This window comes from Anticarsia gemmatalis, chromosome Z, assembly GCF_050436995.1.
Source record: "Anticarsia gemmatalis isolate Benzon Research Colony breed Stoneville strain chromosome Z, ilAntGemm2 primary, whole genome shotgun sequence".
In the NCBI taxonomy this organism is placed as follows: domain Eukaryota; kingdom Metazoa; phylum Arthropoda; class Insecta; order Lepidoptera; family Erebidae; genus Anticarsia; species Anticarsia gemmatalis.
In genome coordinates this window covers 14237884-14250888 of record NC_134776.1, presented here as the reverse complement: position 1 = coordinate 14250888, position 13005 = coordinate 14237884, and the positions used below count along the sequence as shown (strand labels likewise).

Here is a 13005-nt window from a genome sequence, read left to right as displayed (position 1 = left end):
AAATCTGTATTTGATGAAAAATGCGGAGACTCTAATAGCTCGCTAAATTTATCTTTTCCAATCGCACAGAACGACGAATTGTCCAGTTACCTCGATACCACCCCTGACACAACCATGGCCGGAAATGCAGCGCAAGCTCTCGAGACCATGGACATTAAAACGATAGAAATCTGTGCACAATCATCGGAGCAGGATTTCAATGAGTTCGAGAGCCAAGGTGAGGTTGTAGGGGACAGTAGAGCGAGGGGTCTGGCGAGGCCAGCACCTGAACCAACTAGAAAACGAGGGGGTCGGACCACTAGCTTGATGGCACCAGATTTCCTAATGGTAATTAATCATTACATTAGTATTTACTGTCTAATAAATCCGGATACCTTTATTCTTTTTGTGACGTGTTACAGGGGGAACCTTCAGGAAATCGTGGTTCGGAAAGTAAACGAGGCAGAAAGCGTGCGCTTTCTACTACAGGCCTCATAAAAGGAGCAAAACAAAGTGCAGCAAAAGGGTCGGCTTCGAAAGGAAGACAAAGTAAAGGAAAAGGTGGATATCCAGATCAGTTATAATATTGTTGATGGTTGCAAAAAAAAAAACAGGTTAAGCGAAATTTTCGGCCAAATGTTGGGACATTTAGCATTTTATTTTTGTTTGTTTTAGCAGCCGCATGTCGCGGTAAAAAATCGCCAGTACCAGGAATGGTATCACACATACCTTATCATACGGCGATGGGTGATTCCGACATTTCTTGGTACCTAGGGCTTTCCCCCTCAGTAACAAAGGATGACATTGACCAGCCTTCAGACAAACCATCAGTAGAGGTATACATGTAGTTAAATAGCAATTGAAAAAACTGCAAATATTTAACTTGATTTATATTTGTTTAACTATACCCTGTTTTATTGTCTTAGAGACTAAAATGGCATTTCCTGTGGGACCAAGCTTTAATGGTTATTATAAGTCTCAAGCATCAATTGCTTTAAAGCATTGTAATTCATTAAAACTTACTTATTTCTTTGACAAGAAAAAAACTAAGTGGTAAAGTTAAGATGAGTATTATACAGCGAGAACAGACATAACCAATATAATGACAGTACCACAAAATAAAAAGTACTGGTAACATAAATATTTTAAATTTTCCTTTTGTCAAATTAGTCTCTGAGATGAACTAACGGTGTATAGGCGAATGTTTGCAAGCTATTGAGTCAATAGTGGCTTGCATACACATACTAACAGTCCGTATTAATATGCCGCAATATAAACAACACTGAAAAACATATAAAACTTAGTGTTGAGACTATATAAGAAACTTTGTGTACAATACAATTCAAAATGTAAATGTTATATCAATGTAAATTAATAGTACTTTTATTAATTTGCTTGGCTATAAAGAATGCACAAGCGCTGCCGAGCTGACAAATGCTGGACGTGCTATCTCTAAATATAGAGCTTAAGGATTATTTTTACTTGTGCTATCATTGCCTTATGCTTTACATAGCACAGTTTCAATGCTGATGCTTTGCTTAGTATTTTCATTCAGTAGTCATATTAATTTTATTATTGAAAGCGGCTTATTAATATGGACATAAGTATCATTAAAATGTCTTTAAATAGCTTACGCTGAGATATTATGTACTGAGGCTAAAACAATATATATTTCAATCATGCTTTTTAAAACATTTTTATTGAGTGCCTTTAAACATAAATTTAATAAAAGGCATTGAACCTGTATAATAGACAATAGTAATTTTGTAATATTTTTCGTCAAATTGAGCTTTTTTTAGCAATCTTACGATATTTCTGATCGATTTAATTTGTGAGACGTTATTCAATCACTAAAGTCTAATCACAACTTATTATTGCTATTTATTCCTTTGTAAAGACTTCCCTTGTATATTTTACCACTGCGGGATAGAAAAAACGATCCTGACAGCCGATGAATGACAATAAGTTGACAGTCTATTTTTTTCTAACAGTACATGATACCTCAGTGAATGTTCATATCAAATACATATATCTCATAAATATAGGGACTTGGGTAAAAAAAAATGTATTATCTGTTTCTAAGTGGCCAGATTTATTTGTATCTTGTTTTATAATGGATACCACTAGAATAGACAGAAACACATAATAATTGTACATCTACTATTGCTGGGCAGGGCTTCATACTGACAAAAAAGGCAATTACAGAAACAACTTTAGCATGCAATTTGTATGTACTTTAGGATTTGAACTTTTAACCTGTGATAAGATAGTAATAATTATATGACATGATTTTACTGCTTTTTAATTTCAATTATAATTATATTATGTAGGTACTATAAAGACAGACTGAGTGAATGAATGCAAATGGGAGTTTACGATAGCATGTGAACAATTTGTTCCACTAAGGAGTACCTTTGCTCACATAGATTGTAAACTGAATGAATGAACGAAGGGGAGCGTTTGTTGGCTGGCCTGCACAACGGCAAAGGCGAGCGTAAATCACTCGCTTGCTTTCACTCGCCTTGGCCTGCTGGCCTTGTACCCAGCAGCAACATCAATAAATAAGCTAGCTAAATTAGATCAGTACTGAGATGTTTAGGGTTTTATAACACTTTATTTGTGGCTGAGCCAAGTCAGGAAAACACCTGAACCTTCGGCTATGATTGAAATTTGTATGCAATTTATTTAAGCTGATTAGGTCAATATTGAATATGCTTATGGGAAACATCATCATTAGTTGTCATTGGATTCTTATTCTGATTTGGGTGCTACAGTACTAATAATTTCTTAAAAAAATTGAGTAAAGTCACTACTTGAGGGCGTTATTGTTAATATCTCAGCACCGATACTGTTTAGCTGCTCAATTTATATTGTTCTATGTATTCTGGTGGATCTTTTACAAAACAAATGCAATATACCTGTCTATTTTAGTTACCCAAGCCTCTTTGAAACTCAGATGTAATTTATGTATTTATAATTCACAGATATAGCTGAAACTAAAGTATGTAGTATTTACTTACTTTAACACTACAAAAATAGATTAAATCAAATTAAAGTTAATTGTAACACTGGACAAAATTGTTTTACATATAATTTTATAGTTATTTTTACGTAATAATGCGGACGTACTTGCTGTTTAAGATAAATGGCAAAATACAATAATATAATGTATGGATATCGCTAGTATTAGACACTTGCATTGGGTGGGTTTGTAATTAGGGTGTTCATTACCTCGCTACGACTATTCGGAGATCGCTTGTTCGATGGATGCACATAATCGGAACAGGTCCTGCGTCACAAGAATGCAGGGATTGGCTTTGGGAAACAGTAAACCTACAATGTGTTCAAATTTGGGTATTCATAGTTATTTAGCACTACCAAAGCGCAAATGTGGATTATAAAATACAAAAAATAAGCCTATTTATTGGACCAATGGGCTTCATATAAAATTGGATACATACAGAATAATAGAAAGTTTAATTAATATAATAATATGTTATAATAGTATCCTTGAAACATCTTATCATATTGGAGGTTGGGTGGTCTATGTTGTATTCTAAATTGAGGATAATATGACTGATTTAGGAGAAATCTTGCGATTGCATGTAAATAAATAATTAATTGCATGTACTACATAATATCTTCTAAAGGGTAGCGGAATGTTATTACAATCTTGACCAGTGTTTTTTTATTTTTTCACATTATAAAGTAGTATACCGCGGTTTTAATTTGAACATATTCAAAATTGTGTATTATATTTTATTTTTGTAGCAGCCAATCTGCTATATGATTAATTATTTAAGCTTTGCGTTTTTAATTTTACTGTATTATTTGTCTCTATAGTGAGCTAATGGGATATTAGCCGCTCTAGAGAACATTACCTGTTTTCTAATTGGCCTTAAATGATATATAATCCTCGTCAATTGACTTATCATAATTTGTAATTTTATACAATTTTACAGAATTTTTATAATGTTTTGTTTTAAGAGTTCATTTTATTTTGTTGTAATAGCATTATCAGTAGGTTTGTGGTTCAGAAAAGTCACAATTTAAGAAACTGCTTGTAAAACACGTATTTAAAACATCTTCGGGTTAGGTGTCGCCAGTCGGATACATGTATGTGATTGTTACTGCCAATTAATTTTCGATAGGTTGTGTGTGTAACTAACATTAGGGTGATTTATTCAAGTTATAAACTTGAATGGACGTTCAAATTAGCTACTTAATGTAGATTCTTTTAGCATGGCATAATTATGTCACATAAAATGGGAGCCGTAAGATTGTAAAACGAATTCATATACTCTAGTTATTATTGTTTAAAATGTTTTTGCAACACCCAAAAACTTTTACTCTCTGTTGTTTTCTATTCGTTTTTTGGCAATTATTGCTAACCAATATTGATACAGCTTGTAATTTATTTATACAATTCAAAATATATTTTTAATTTTCGTAAAATGTATCAGCTGGCGACATTTAACTATTACAAGCTGTAAATAAAACATTTGATTACATCACTTCACAAACCAAGACTACACATATGTGGAAGTCCAGTTACAGGTAAATATAAATAGGCAATATATATAAATATTAGAAAATAACCCCAAAAAAATAATGTTTATTCGGAAATAGTGGTGTCATCAAATTACAGACAATTTTATAAGAATATCTTTACATATGTGTGGGCTTGGATAGCTGTAACATACATAGGAATCAGAACTAGGCTGCGGTGAAGATATCACTTCACAAAATGCATTTCCATTTTATTGATCCACCGGTCAATTTATATGATGATTGGAACTATTGTTAGGTTTGGTTATAACGGTCAGATTTTGTGTTTGGCCGCCCTTTCAGTAGTCTCATTCGGCTTCTTATTTCGGAAGTCGTTAATCTGTAACTGCGTAAAAGACAAGCAGAGTAATATTTCGTTTAGGGACGGTTGGGCGTCGTGGCCCGCACTAACTTAAAACAAAGCGTTTGATTACGTTGCGGAGAAGCGGTTTTACGTGCGTTTGCTCGAAATGGAAAGATATTTGCGGCCTGCCTGCGAAAGGCATCATGCATTTCACGCGCCGGTGCTCGCAGCGGCAATTCTCTATAAAGCGAAGCCCGCGGCGGAGCCTTCTGCCAGCCTTGTTTGGAATTGGCACAACGTCGCCGCAATGGACCACGATATGATCGAATTTTGGTCGAGGAGAACGAAATTGAAGACAATGCCCGCAGTGTACGACGCGGCGATGACCGCTGCGTGCTACCAGCTTCAGGATCCGCCGCGGGCCGTAGTTGCGAGCACTGCCACTTTTAGCGTGTCGCTTTATACACAGTAAATGGCATAAGTTTGTAACGCGCGATTATAGGAATCCGTGCGGAATGAAGAAAAGTATTTATTTAAATACTGGTTAGTACAAGGAGAGTTTTCAAGGTCAGATTTTTCTGTGAATGTCTTGGTGAATGGCGCACGTTCCGATTACGATCGCGAAAAAAATGTTAATTCGGGGAGTCGTTCCCGACCTTAAACGGCAAGCAATGTTATGAGGCGGATATAATAAATTAGTTATACTTCGGGGTTCCAGTTCAAATCCTATGCATAATCCTTCAAAATAACCTCAGGTCATTATGACGCTCTGTCGGCAGATTGGACCCAGCTTTTCTCGAAAAAATAAATCACTGGCTTTCAATCGGCTGGTAAACGTTTAAATATTTTTTCAAACAATTATAATACTTTAAATATCAGTTAAGTCAAATAATTAATGATTGTTTCAAATAAAGTACAGTAGGTATTAACGTTTACCGGGCGCATTAAGGCGTCTTTATACTACTCAATCGATTTAATCACTGAAAAACTTATATGGACCGCTCGGGCATAGATTTGTCATGTTTCGGGCCGCTCTTGTATAGTCACATTTAAAACTATAGGGTAGTAATTATTTTGATCAGTCAAGACGATTGACACCTTTCGTTTCTAAAACTAGAAGAGATCGTAAATAACGTTATGTGGTAGGCTCTCATGACATTTCTATGTCAGAGCATTATTAGCCCTTCAGTATCAGAAGAAGTTGAAATTACAATGCCTTTTTGTGATATTGAAGGTTCTTATGTCATTAAATAATAAGATTATTCCAGAAATAATATAAAACGTTAATATGTCGTGCAATAAAATTAATACATCTTTTTGATTTCGTTATAGGATATTGCCAATACCCTCTAAAAAATCAGAACCTCGCGGGCCTTATCTAAGGTAAAATTTTGACGCAATGGAAATTAAACAAATTTTTTGAATTCACTTCTAATATTGTAGGTTCTTGTGATACACGATTAAGAAACCCGCAATATTAGAACCAGCTAAAATAAAAAATTAACACTATTTTTAATTTCCTTGTAGGAAATTTCAAAATTCATATAGAGGTAAAAGCAATTATGAAGGTAAAATGTCATAAACATTGTTTATTTTGATTATTATCTAATACTATACAGGGGTTGAGGCAGTCATGCATTAATATGGTAACTAATAGGAAGTTTGTAACATAGGTCTGTGGTGGGAGTTCATTAAATCAAAGTAGTTAATGCACGGTCGCATTGCTATAATATTAGATAATAATCTAGCAAAGCGAAGGTATAAAATTATTTTCAATCAATTCTGATTACTACGTTCTTACGAAACAAACTACTAACATCTTTTAGGGATTTCATCTATATACTCGTTGAGTATAGCAAGACAAGGATGGGAACATTAAGCAATTCAGTAATTATATCGCGGTTATCCGGAGTCGAATATAAATTCAAAGGAAATCCCTAAAAAGTGTAATCAATGTGTAGTTTTCGCGTTTCTGTTTTAAATTATTATAATTACGTTGTATTGTTGTTGAATGTTTATGTAGAATTTTTAAGTAAATAGAGACTCTTTCGTTTTGTTAATTTCAGTTGTATGTTTTATGGTAAAGTCAATTGACACGATTTTTATTTCTTGTTGTCGATGTCATTTTAAAGGATACCCAGCCGCGTATTGACACGTTTGAAATGTTTCTAGGTTCCGCGCTGGAGGGAAAAGCCCTATACTAGTTGTTATACATTAGAGGGTACGGAAAATTTAGATGATAAGGTTTTTGAAAAACGACATCAAAAATTGGAGGCCGAAGAACGAAGGCAATTGAGGTAGATATAATATTCCTTATTTTTGATACTTTTTAAAACTGAGCCCTATTGATAGTCCTCTGTGAAGGTACTACTGTACTTCTTACAATTAATGGCGTTTTTATTACGCTTAACAGTTGAAGTCATGTGTTTAAGACACCATTTACCAAATAAATATGTGTTACTTCTCTAAGCGTTACATATCAATTTTAGATGGCATATGAGGCGGATAAGGGAGCAGAGGCACGTGGAGCGTCTTCGGCAGCGGCAGCGGGACCCGTGGTGCAGCGGCTTCACGTCGCCCGCCTACCAGCAGCCCTCCGTGTTCACCATCTGGCCGCAGCCGCAGCGAGACGTGCGCATCATTGAGATCACTGATACGCTCCCCGTCATGGCTTTCGGCGAAGATCTGCCTGAGTTACCGCCCGCGTAAGTATTATTATACTTCATTCAGAAAATGTCTTCGCCAGAAAGAATCAGTTACGGCCAGTTTCTTCATCAAAAGTAAGAGCTAAAGTATGGTATAGGGTAAAGTAAAAATGTCAGTGTTAGTTCACGAGTTTACTGATTGTTTTATGAAGAATCAGATTACTACTTAATTGTCAAGTAAGACAAACTAAAGCCATTGACTCTTTAGCGATTACATTAGATATGTATGAAAAAACTGACCGTTAGTAGACCACAATTTATTGAGACATTTTAAATAAATATTTGTAATTTATACCTGAATTGTATTTAAAATATTGTTGTATAATCTTCCAGGGACTTTATGCTTCCGTGGGTGCGAACGTCGAAGGCGCTTAAGAGATCGAAACGTTCGAAGACGCTCCATTAGCATTTGCTGGCTCGTTTGCAGCCACCCGAATAAATTGTATGCTTCTAAGCATGCCTATGGACTATAATATGGAATAGAAGTTTTAGGAAAGTGTAACTGTTTTTGTCACAATTTAAGGTAGTGTCGAAAATGTGTGACAGACATAACCACCAGTTTTTGATGTTGTTATAGTTAATATTATCCTATATAATATATTAATTCGCTCTCTATCTACTGGTCGATAATGTAAACCGATTTTTGTATATATTTAATGAATTGATATGGACTGAAATTTGTAAATAGCGGACGTATAGGATATGTTCGGATCATTGTCGTGTTTAAGAGTGGAATTAATGCAGCCGTGACAGTATAACATTGGCTTTGTATTAAAGATTTTCTGACAGACCAAAAGAAGGGCAGAGTTGAAAATTGTTTGTATTTAGGGCATTGTACTTCGAAATTGATTGCAAAGAAATATAGGTCATAAACTAGTCGTTTATAAGTGAATAAGTATCATTTTCATAAGCCGAAATTCACGAAATTTACTTGATTCGTAAGATCTTAATTTTTTATTGTCGATTCAAATTAGTCAAATTATTTTAAAATAAACAATACGATGTTAAAGAAGGATTAAGTATAATTTGCATTAACCGGAAAAAATCAAATGATTATGGTACTTCTAGGTTAATTACAGAGTATCAACTCCACCTAATCATTTTGGGAAAATAAAGTAAACGTCTAAATCATGAAATTTAAACATTATCATATATTCATTTTTAATATTGTTTTTAATCAAGTGAAATTTTCATTAAATTCAATACATATTTAGAACAAATAAGTATCATTTGCACAAGCCGAAATAACATGATTAGGTTCGTATAAGATTAAATAAACGTAAATCTTTGTGTTTACAAAGGCCACGTAATTTGTAAGACAAATTACACTAAATGAAGCGCGGAATGGGTTAGGATAGTGAAGGAATCGGATTTTCTCATGATAAACGAAACGTGGCCTAAAGCGACGCAAGATCGGTATGGACTGTGATTATTGAAGACTGTAGGTACCGAAAATGGGTGTTGCTGCGTATTCTCACGATGGCATAGGTTATTCGTCATAATTGTACTGTTAGTTAACACATAGTCAATGCCAAAGTAAGCATAGTTATCTTACTGGATGATTAAACTAGTGTAGAAAAAAAAACCGTTTGACAACTTGGCATTCGACCACACCGTAAAATATTGTACTTGTATTTAAGGTTCATGTAGTCATGTATTAATCGAATAAACTACTATCTATAATATAATGGCGCAGAATTCAACCGTTTGATATCTAGGTGTAGGTGATAACCTATGTCTTATGTAAATACATTTTAAAATCCCTTAGAAAGTAAATTTATGATAAATTATCGTATTCATTAATAATCAGCGACAATTTGAAGTATCTACCGGCTCCTTGCAACGTGTTCACAGCAAACAAACATCATTACCTGTTTCATTGACGTAGTTCAGTAACGCTTTTTTGAGATATTTAGTTCTATTTACTTAGATGCTTCGCAAATTTTTGATTCGAAAATAGGAACTATTTGTGTTGCTGTGTCATCATACCGTTTAGTTCTATATCTTTTTTAAATCGTGATATGATTGAAATACATTCCTTGTCTTCTTTTATAATGAATTATTTTTATATAGTTCAAATTTTAGAAAAGTAACGTCCTGTTTTGTTTTTGTGTTACCGGCTATATAAGTTTCTATTCAGCACCACCATTTTGGGAAATAAATTATGTATGTAGGTATTCATTCATAAAATTGTAATTTACCAAACAGGTATTTTTGGCTAAGTTACGTGTGAGTGCTATTAAATGTTTGACTGGTTAAAATAGAGAGTACCTCCATGTCCATTATTCCAGGCAGGCTTTAAGTCTGTTTAGTTCTACATTATTGAAGGTCTAAATTATTTGTCCTATTCAGTATAATAAAGTCTTTGAATAAGTGGCTTATAATCTCTTACTATTTATTTCCAGCAATTAGATCTATCATAAATTCTAGCATAGCCGGTAGTCAAGATATATTGTCACCATACATAATATGTTATCATTATAGCGTGGTAAATATTAATAAATATAACAATTCGTAGGTAATTAATATCGGTAAGATCTACTTTCGACCATAGTTTAGAGAGCATAATTAAATGAATATACAAGTGGCTCGATACTTGTAAGTTATAAAGCCAAAAATAATAAGTGATTTTCCGAGCTTTTCTTATTCTTATATTGTTAATTGGACAATTTTTATTTATTTTTAAGTGCTCTTCTTAAATGAATGTAATTATTCTGAGAAATCGGATGCTGTTACACCAGTTTGATTTTTAAGTTCCATATTATGACTTTATCCGACTGAGCAAACATTCTGAAAAGCACGAATGAATTTAATTGTCTCGGATTAATTTGCCTCACTGTACAACACAGTTACTCGCAGCTAAATATACCTTGTGTCGGAATATGGATTCATGGTATAAACATATTATATTCAATGTTTGGATTCGATATTATCGCTAAGGTACATGTATTGGATATAATTAATAAAGAACAAAAAAGCGGTTTAAAATATCTTTGCAAATATTATCAATAACTTAAATGCTGAAATATAGCCAGAGTCAGTAGAATCAACGATCGCGTCTAGTAAATTACGTGAAGGCGTTCAGTTGGTTGTATAAACTAGCAAATATTAGCCTCGAATTATTGAACTAGAGATATAACGTTTCCAATTTCCATGTCGCATGTTTCTGACGCAGAATTTACTATAATTAGATTGATGTCAATGTCATAAGTGTATAACGCCCGTTTTCCGGTCTTTCCAGTAATATAATAGTGTAAGATGTTGCCATTTGTAGGGCTTATTTGATCTCCGATGCACAGCCATGTGTGCTTTATGTTAAACACCCCCCCTCCCTCCTATCTTCTACTGTATAAACGTTCTTAGTTGTGTGATAGGCAGTTTTTTACGGTCTAGTTCAAAATTTTGTATTATTACATAATTATATTAGGTAATTTCTTAGTTTTGCTGTTCGACAAGTACCTAGTATTTATAGTTGAACGTTGAGTTTTTTGTGTAAGTTGTGTAGGTGATCTAATGCTTTAATGTCTGTTCAGAATCTACTTTTTTAGGTGAATCGTAAAATGTGTATTGTTTTTTTTTATGTAATGCCTCATTTTTAATTATTATTTAACTTGTCTGCTTGTTCCAAAGGTTCAAAACGAAAATGTAAAAAAAATGTATTTGTTTCGAATATTTTCGAGTGTAATGTTAATGTTCGCAATCCTACTGTAAAATGTTTGATTACTTGTAAATAAATGTAACGATATTGTCATAGTACCGTCATATAGATTAAAAATAATGAATAAGTAGTAATGTAATTAATGTTAGATTTTTGGAATTGTTTTTAAGTGTCGAAACTTAATATTATGATGTTGAGTTAGAGTATTTATGACAATCGTGTCCTGTTTGCATTTCATCCCTAGGTAGCCACAAGTACGTTTTTACAATGAACAGACTACCTGAAAATTTGATTGAATATATGAACATAAAAGGTAAAAACTTGCCTACATAATTATAATTTATCTAAATCATGTTGCTTACTAAATTTTCTATAATTCATACACACATGCACAGACTTAAGGTGTAAATGATTGGATTATTTCAAATCTTACTCGAATACTTCGAGTTTTCAAATAGTGATGATACAAATGTCTTGTGGCTGTAGTTGAGTAGATACAGCGACTTGTGTTAAGTTTAAGTATTATGTAGATTACAATTGTTATTTTGAATTTTTAAATAATAGGTGTTAGTGTGTAGTATTAAGGCTGGTGCTTACCAACGGGACGGCACGCCATGGACCGTTGAAGTATTCATTCAAACATACGAAATGTACTTGTTAAGATCTTTTAAATAATTCCACATAATGTGTGCTTACAATGTTTTTGTCCTGCTTCCCTTTGGTGAGTGCAAACCTTTACAGTGCAGTTAAAAATGAATCGATGTAAACGTGACGTTTTACGAAAGTATTTGTTTGATAGATAAATATGGTTGATTGTACGTTTGCTGCACTGTCACAAGAAGATCTCATTATTCGTTAATTAGCAATTGGTTTTTGAGTCGCTACCATATTTCGAGTTCATAATATCTTATACGACTTTTTGATGAAATAACGTACCGACTTAGTATTTTTGAGTGCAGACTTTATTGTAGAAAATGCATATCAATTTAGGCAAATTAGTTATTTCAATGACTCCGGTCAAATCTGAAAAGTACCTTATTATTATTGGACTATCGTATTTTTTGTGAACTAGGTTTTGTTTTTATATTTTGTCAGAACGTGTAAATTAATCTGTGTAGATACTATTATAATGTTGCATTTATATAAATCTCAAGCGATGTTTTGTTTCAGTGTACAAGTTAGTAGTGTCTAACACACTATTAAAATTTAGGTAGCTTAATATTTATCTTCCATAAGTTTAAGTCTCCTAACTTCGGTTTATATTTTATCATTGTGATAATTTAAAATAAGTTAATGAGTACATACAAAATAAAAACAACTTCGTCTCTAAAGTTTGTATTTTATTTCACATACTTCCCACAGGTTAAATCATTATTTGACTGCAGGTACTATGGTAATACACGCCGTGCCCGATTGAAATATTTGTTACTAACTTTATGAATATTCTCATTTACAATGGATAGATGATTAGTTCATCAATATTTGCCACTGAGAACTGCTTAAAAAGTAACCCTCTTATTCATAAACACACTATAAACCTATTATAACTTATTATTATCTAATCAATAAAATATATTTCTTACCAGATTCAAAGAAATAACTGCCAGTATAATTAAATACTGTAACGCTTATTTCATGGATACTATGTTTCGCTAATTGATAAGCAGCTAGCATTGGGCAGTATTATAAATAACGGCTGCATTGAACGAATTCACGGAGATGCTTAATAAGAAGTAAGGATTGTGATTGAGACGATTGAAGAACATAATTAAGGGCATTACCGATCAAATGAACCTCCCAACATCCTGGGC

The 13005-nt window shown here is 33.3% G+C and overlaps 1 protein-coding gene across 6 annotated transcripts in view; it reads left to right on the top strand.

Annotated features, from left to right (window-relative positions):
• The window catches only part of LOC142986751 (uncharacterized), a 56848-nt gene extending 44329 nt beyond the window's left edge, over positions 1 to 12519 (top strand). For 4 of the 6 annotated variants that reach the window (XM_076135369.1, XM_076135372.1, XM_076135370.1 and 1 more), the window contains 6 exons: positions 70 to 327; positions 402 to 540; positions 655 to 815; positions 7004 to 7128; positions 7321 to 7536; positions 7870 to 12519. In XM_076135369.1, the coding sequence (XP_075991484.1) occupies positions 70 to 327; positions 402 to 540; positions 655 to 815; positions 7004 to 7128; positions 7321 to 7536; positions 7870 to 7942 (972 nt within the window). In that variant the 3' untranslated portion in view covers positions 7943 to 12519. Of the gene's footprint in view, positions 1 to 69; positions 328 to 401; positions 541 to 654; positions 816 to 6163; positions 6215 to 6358; positions 6382 to 7003; positions 7129 to 7320; positions 7537 to 7869 lie in introns of those variants that run through there. The other 2 variants (XR_012960422.1, XM_076135368.1) reach the window with 2 other exon arrangements.
• Positions 12520 to 13005: the final 486 nt, after the last annotated feature.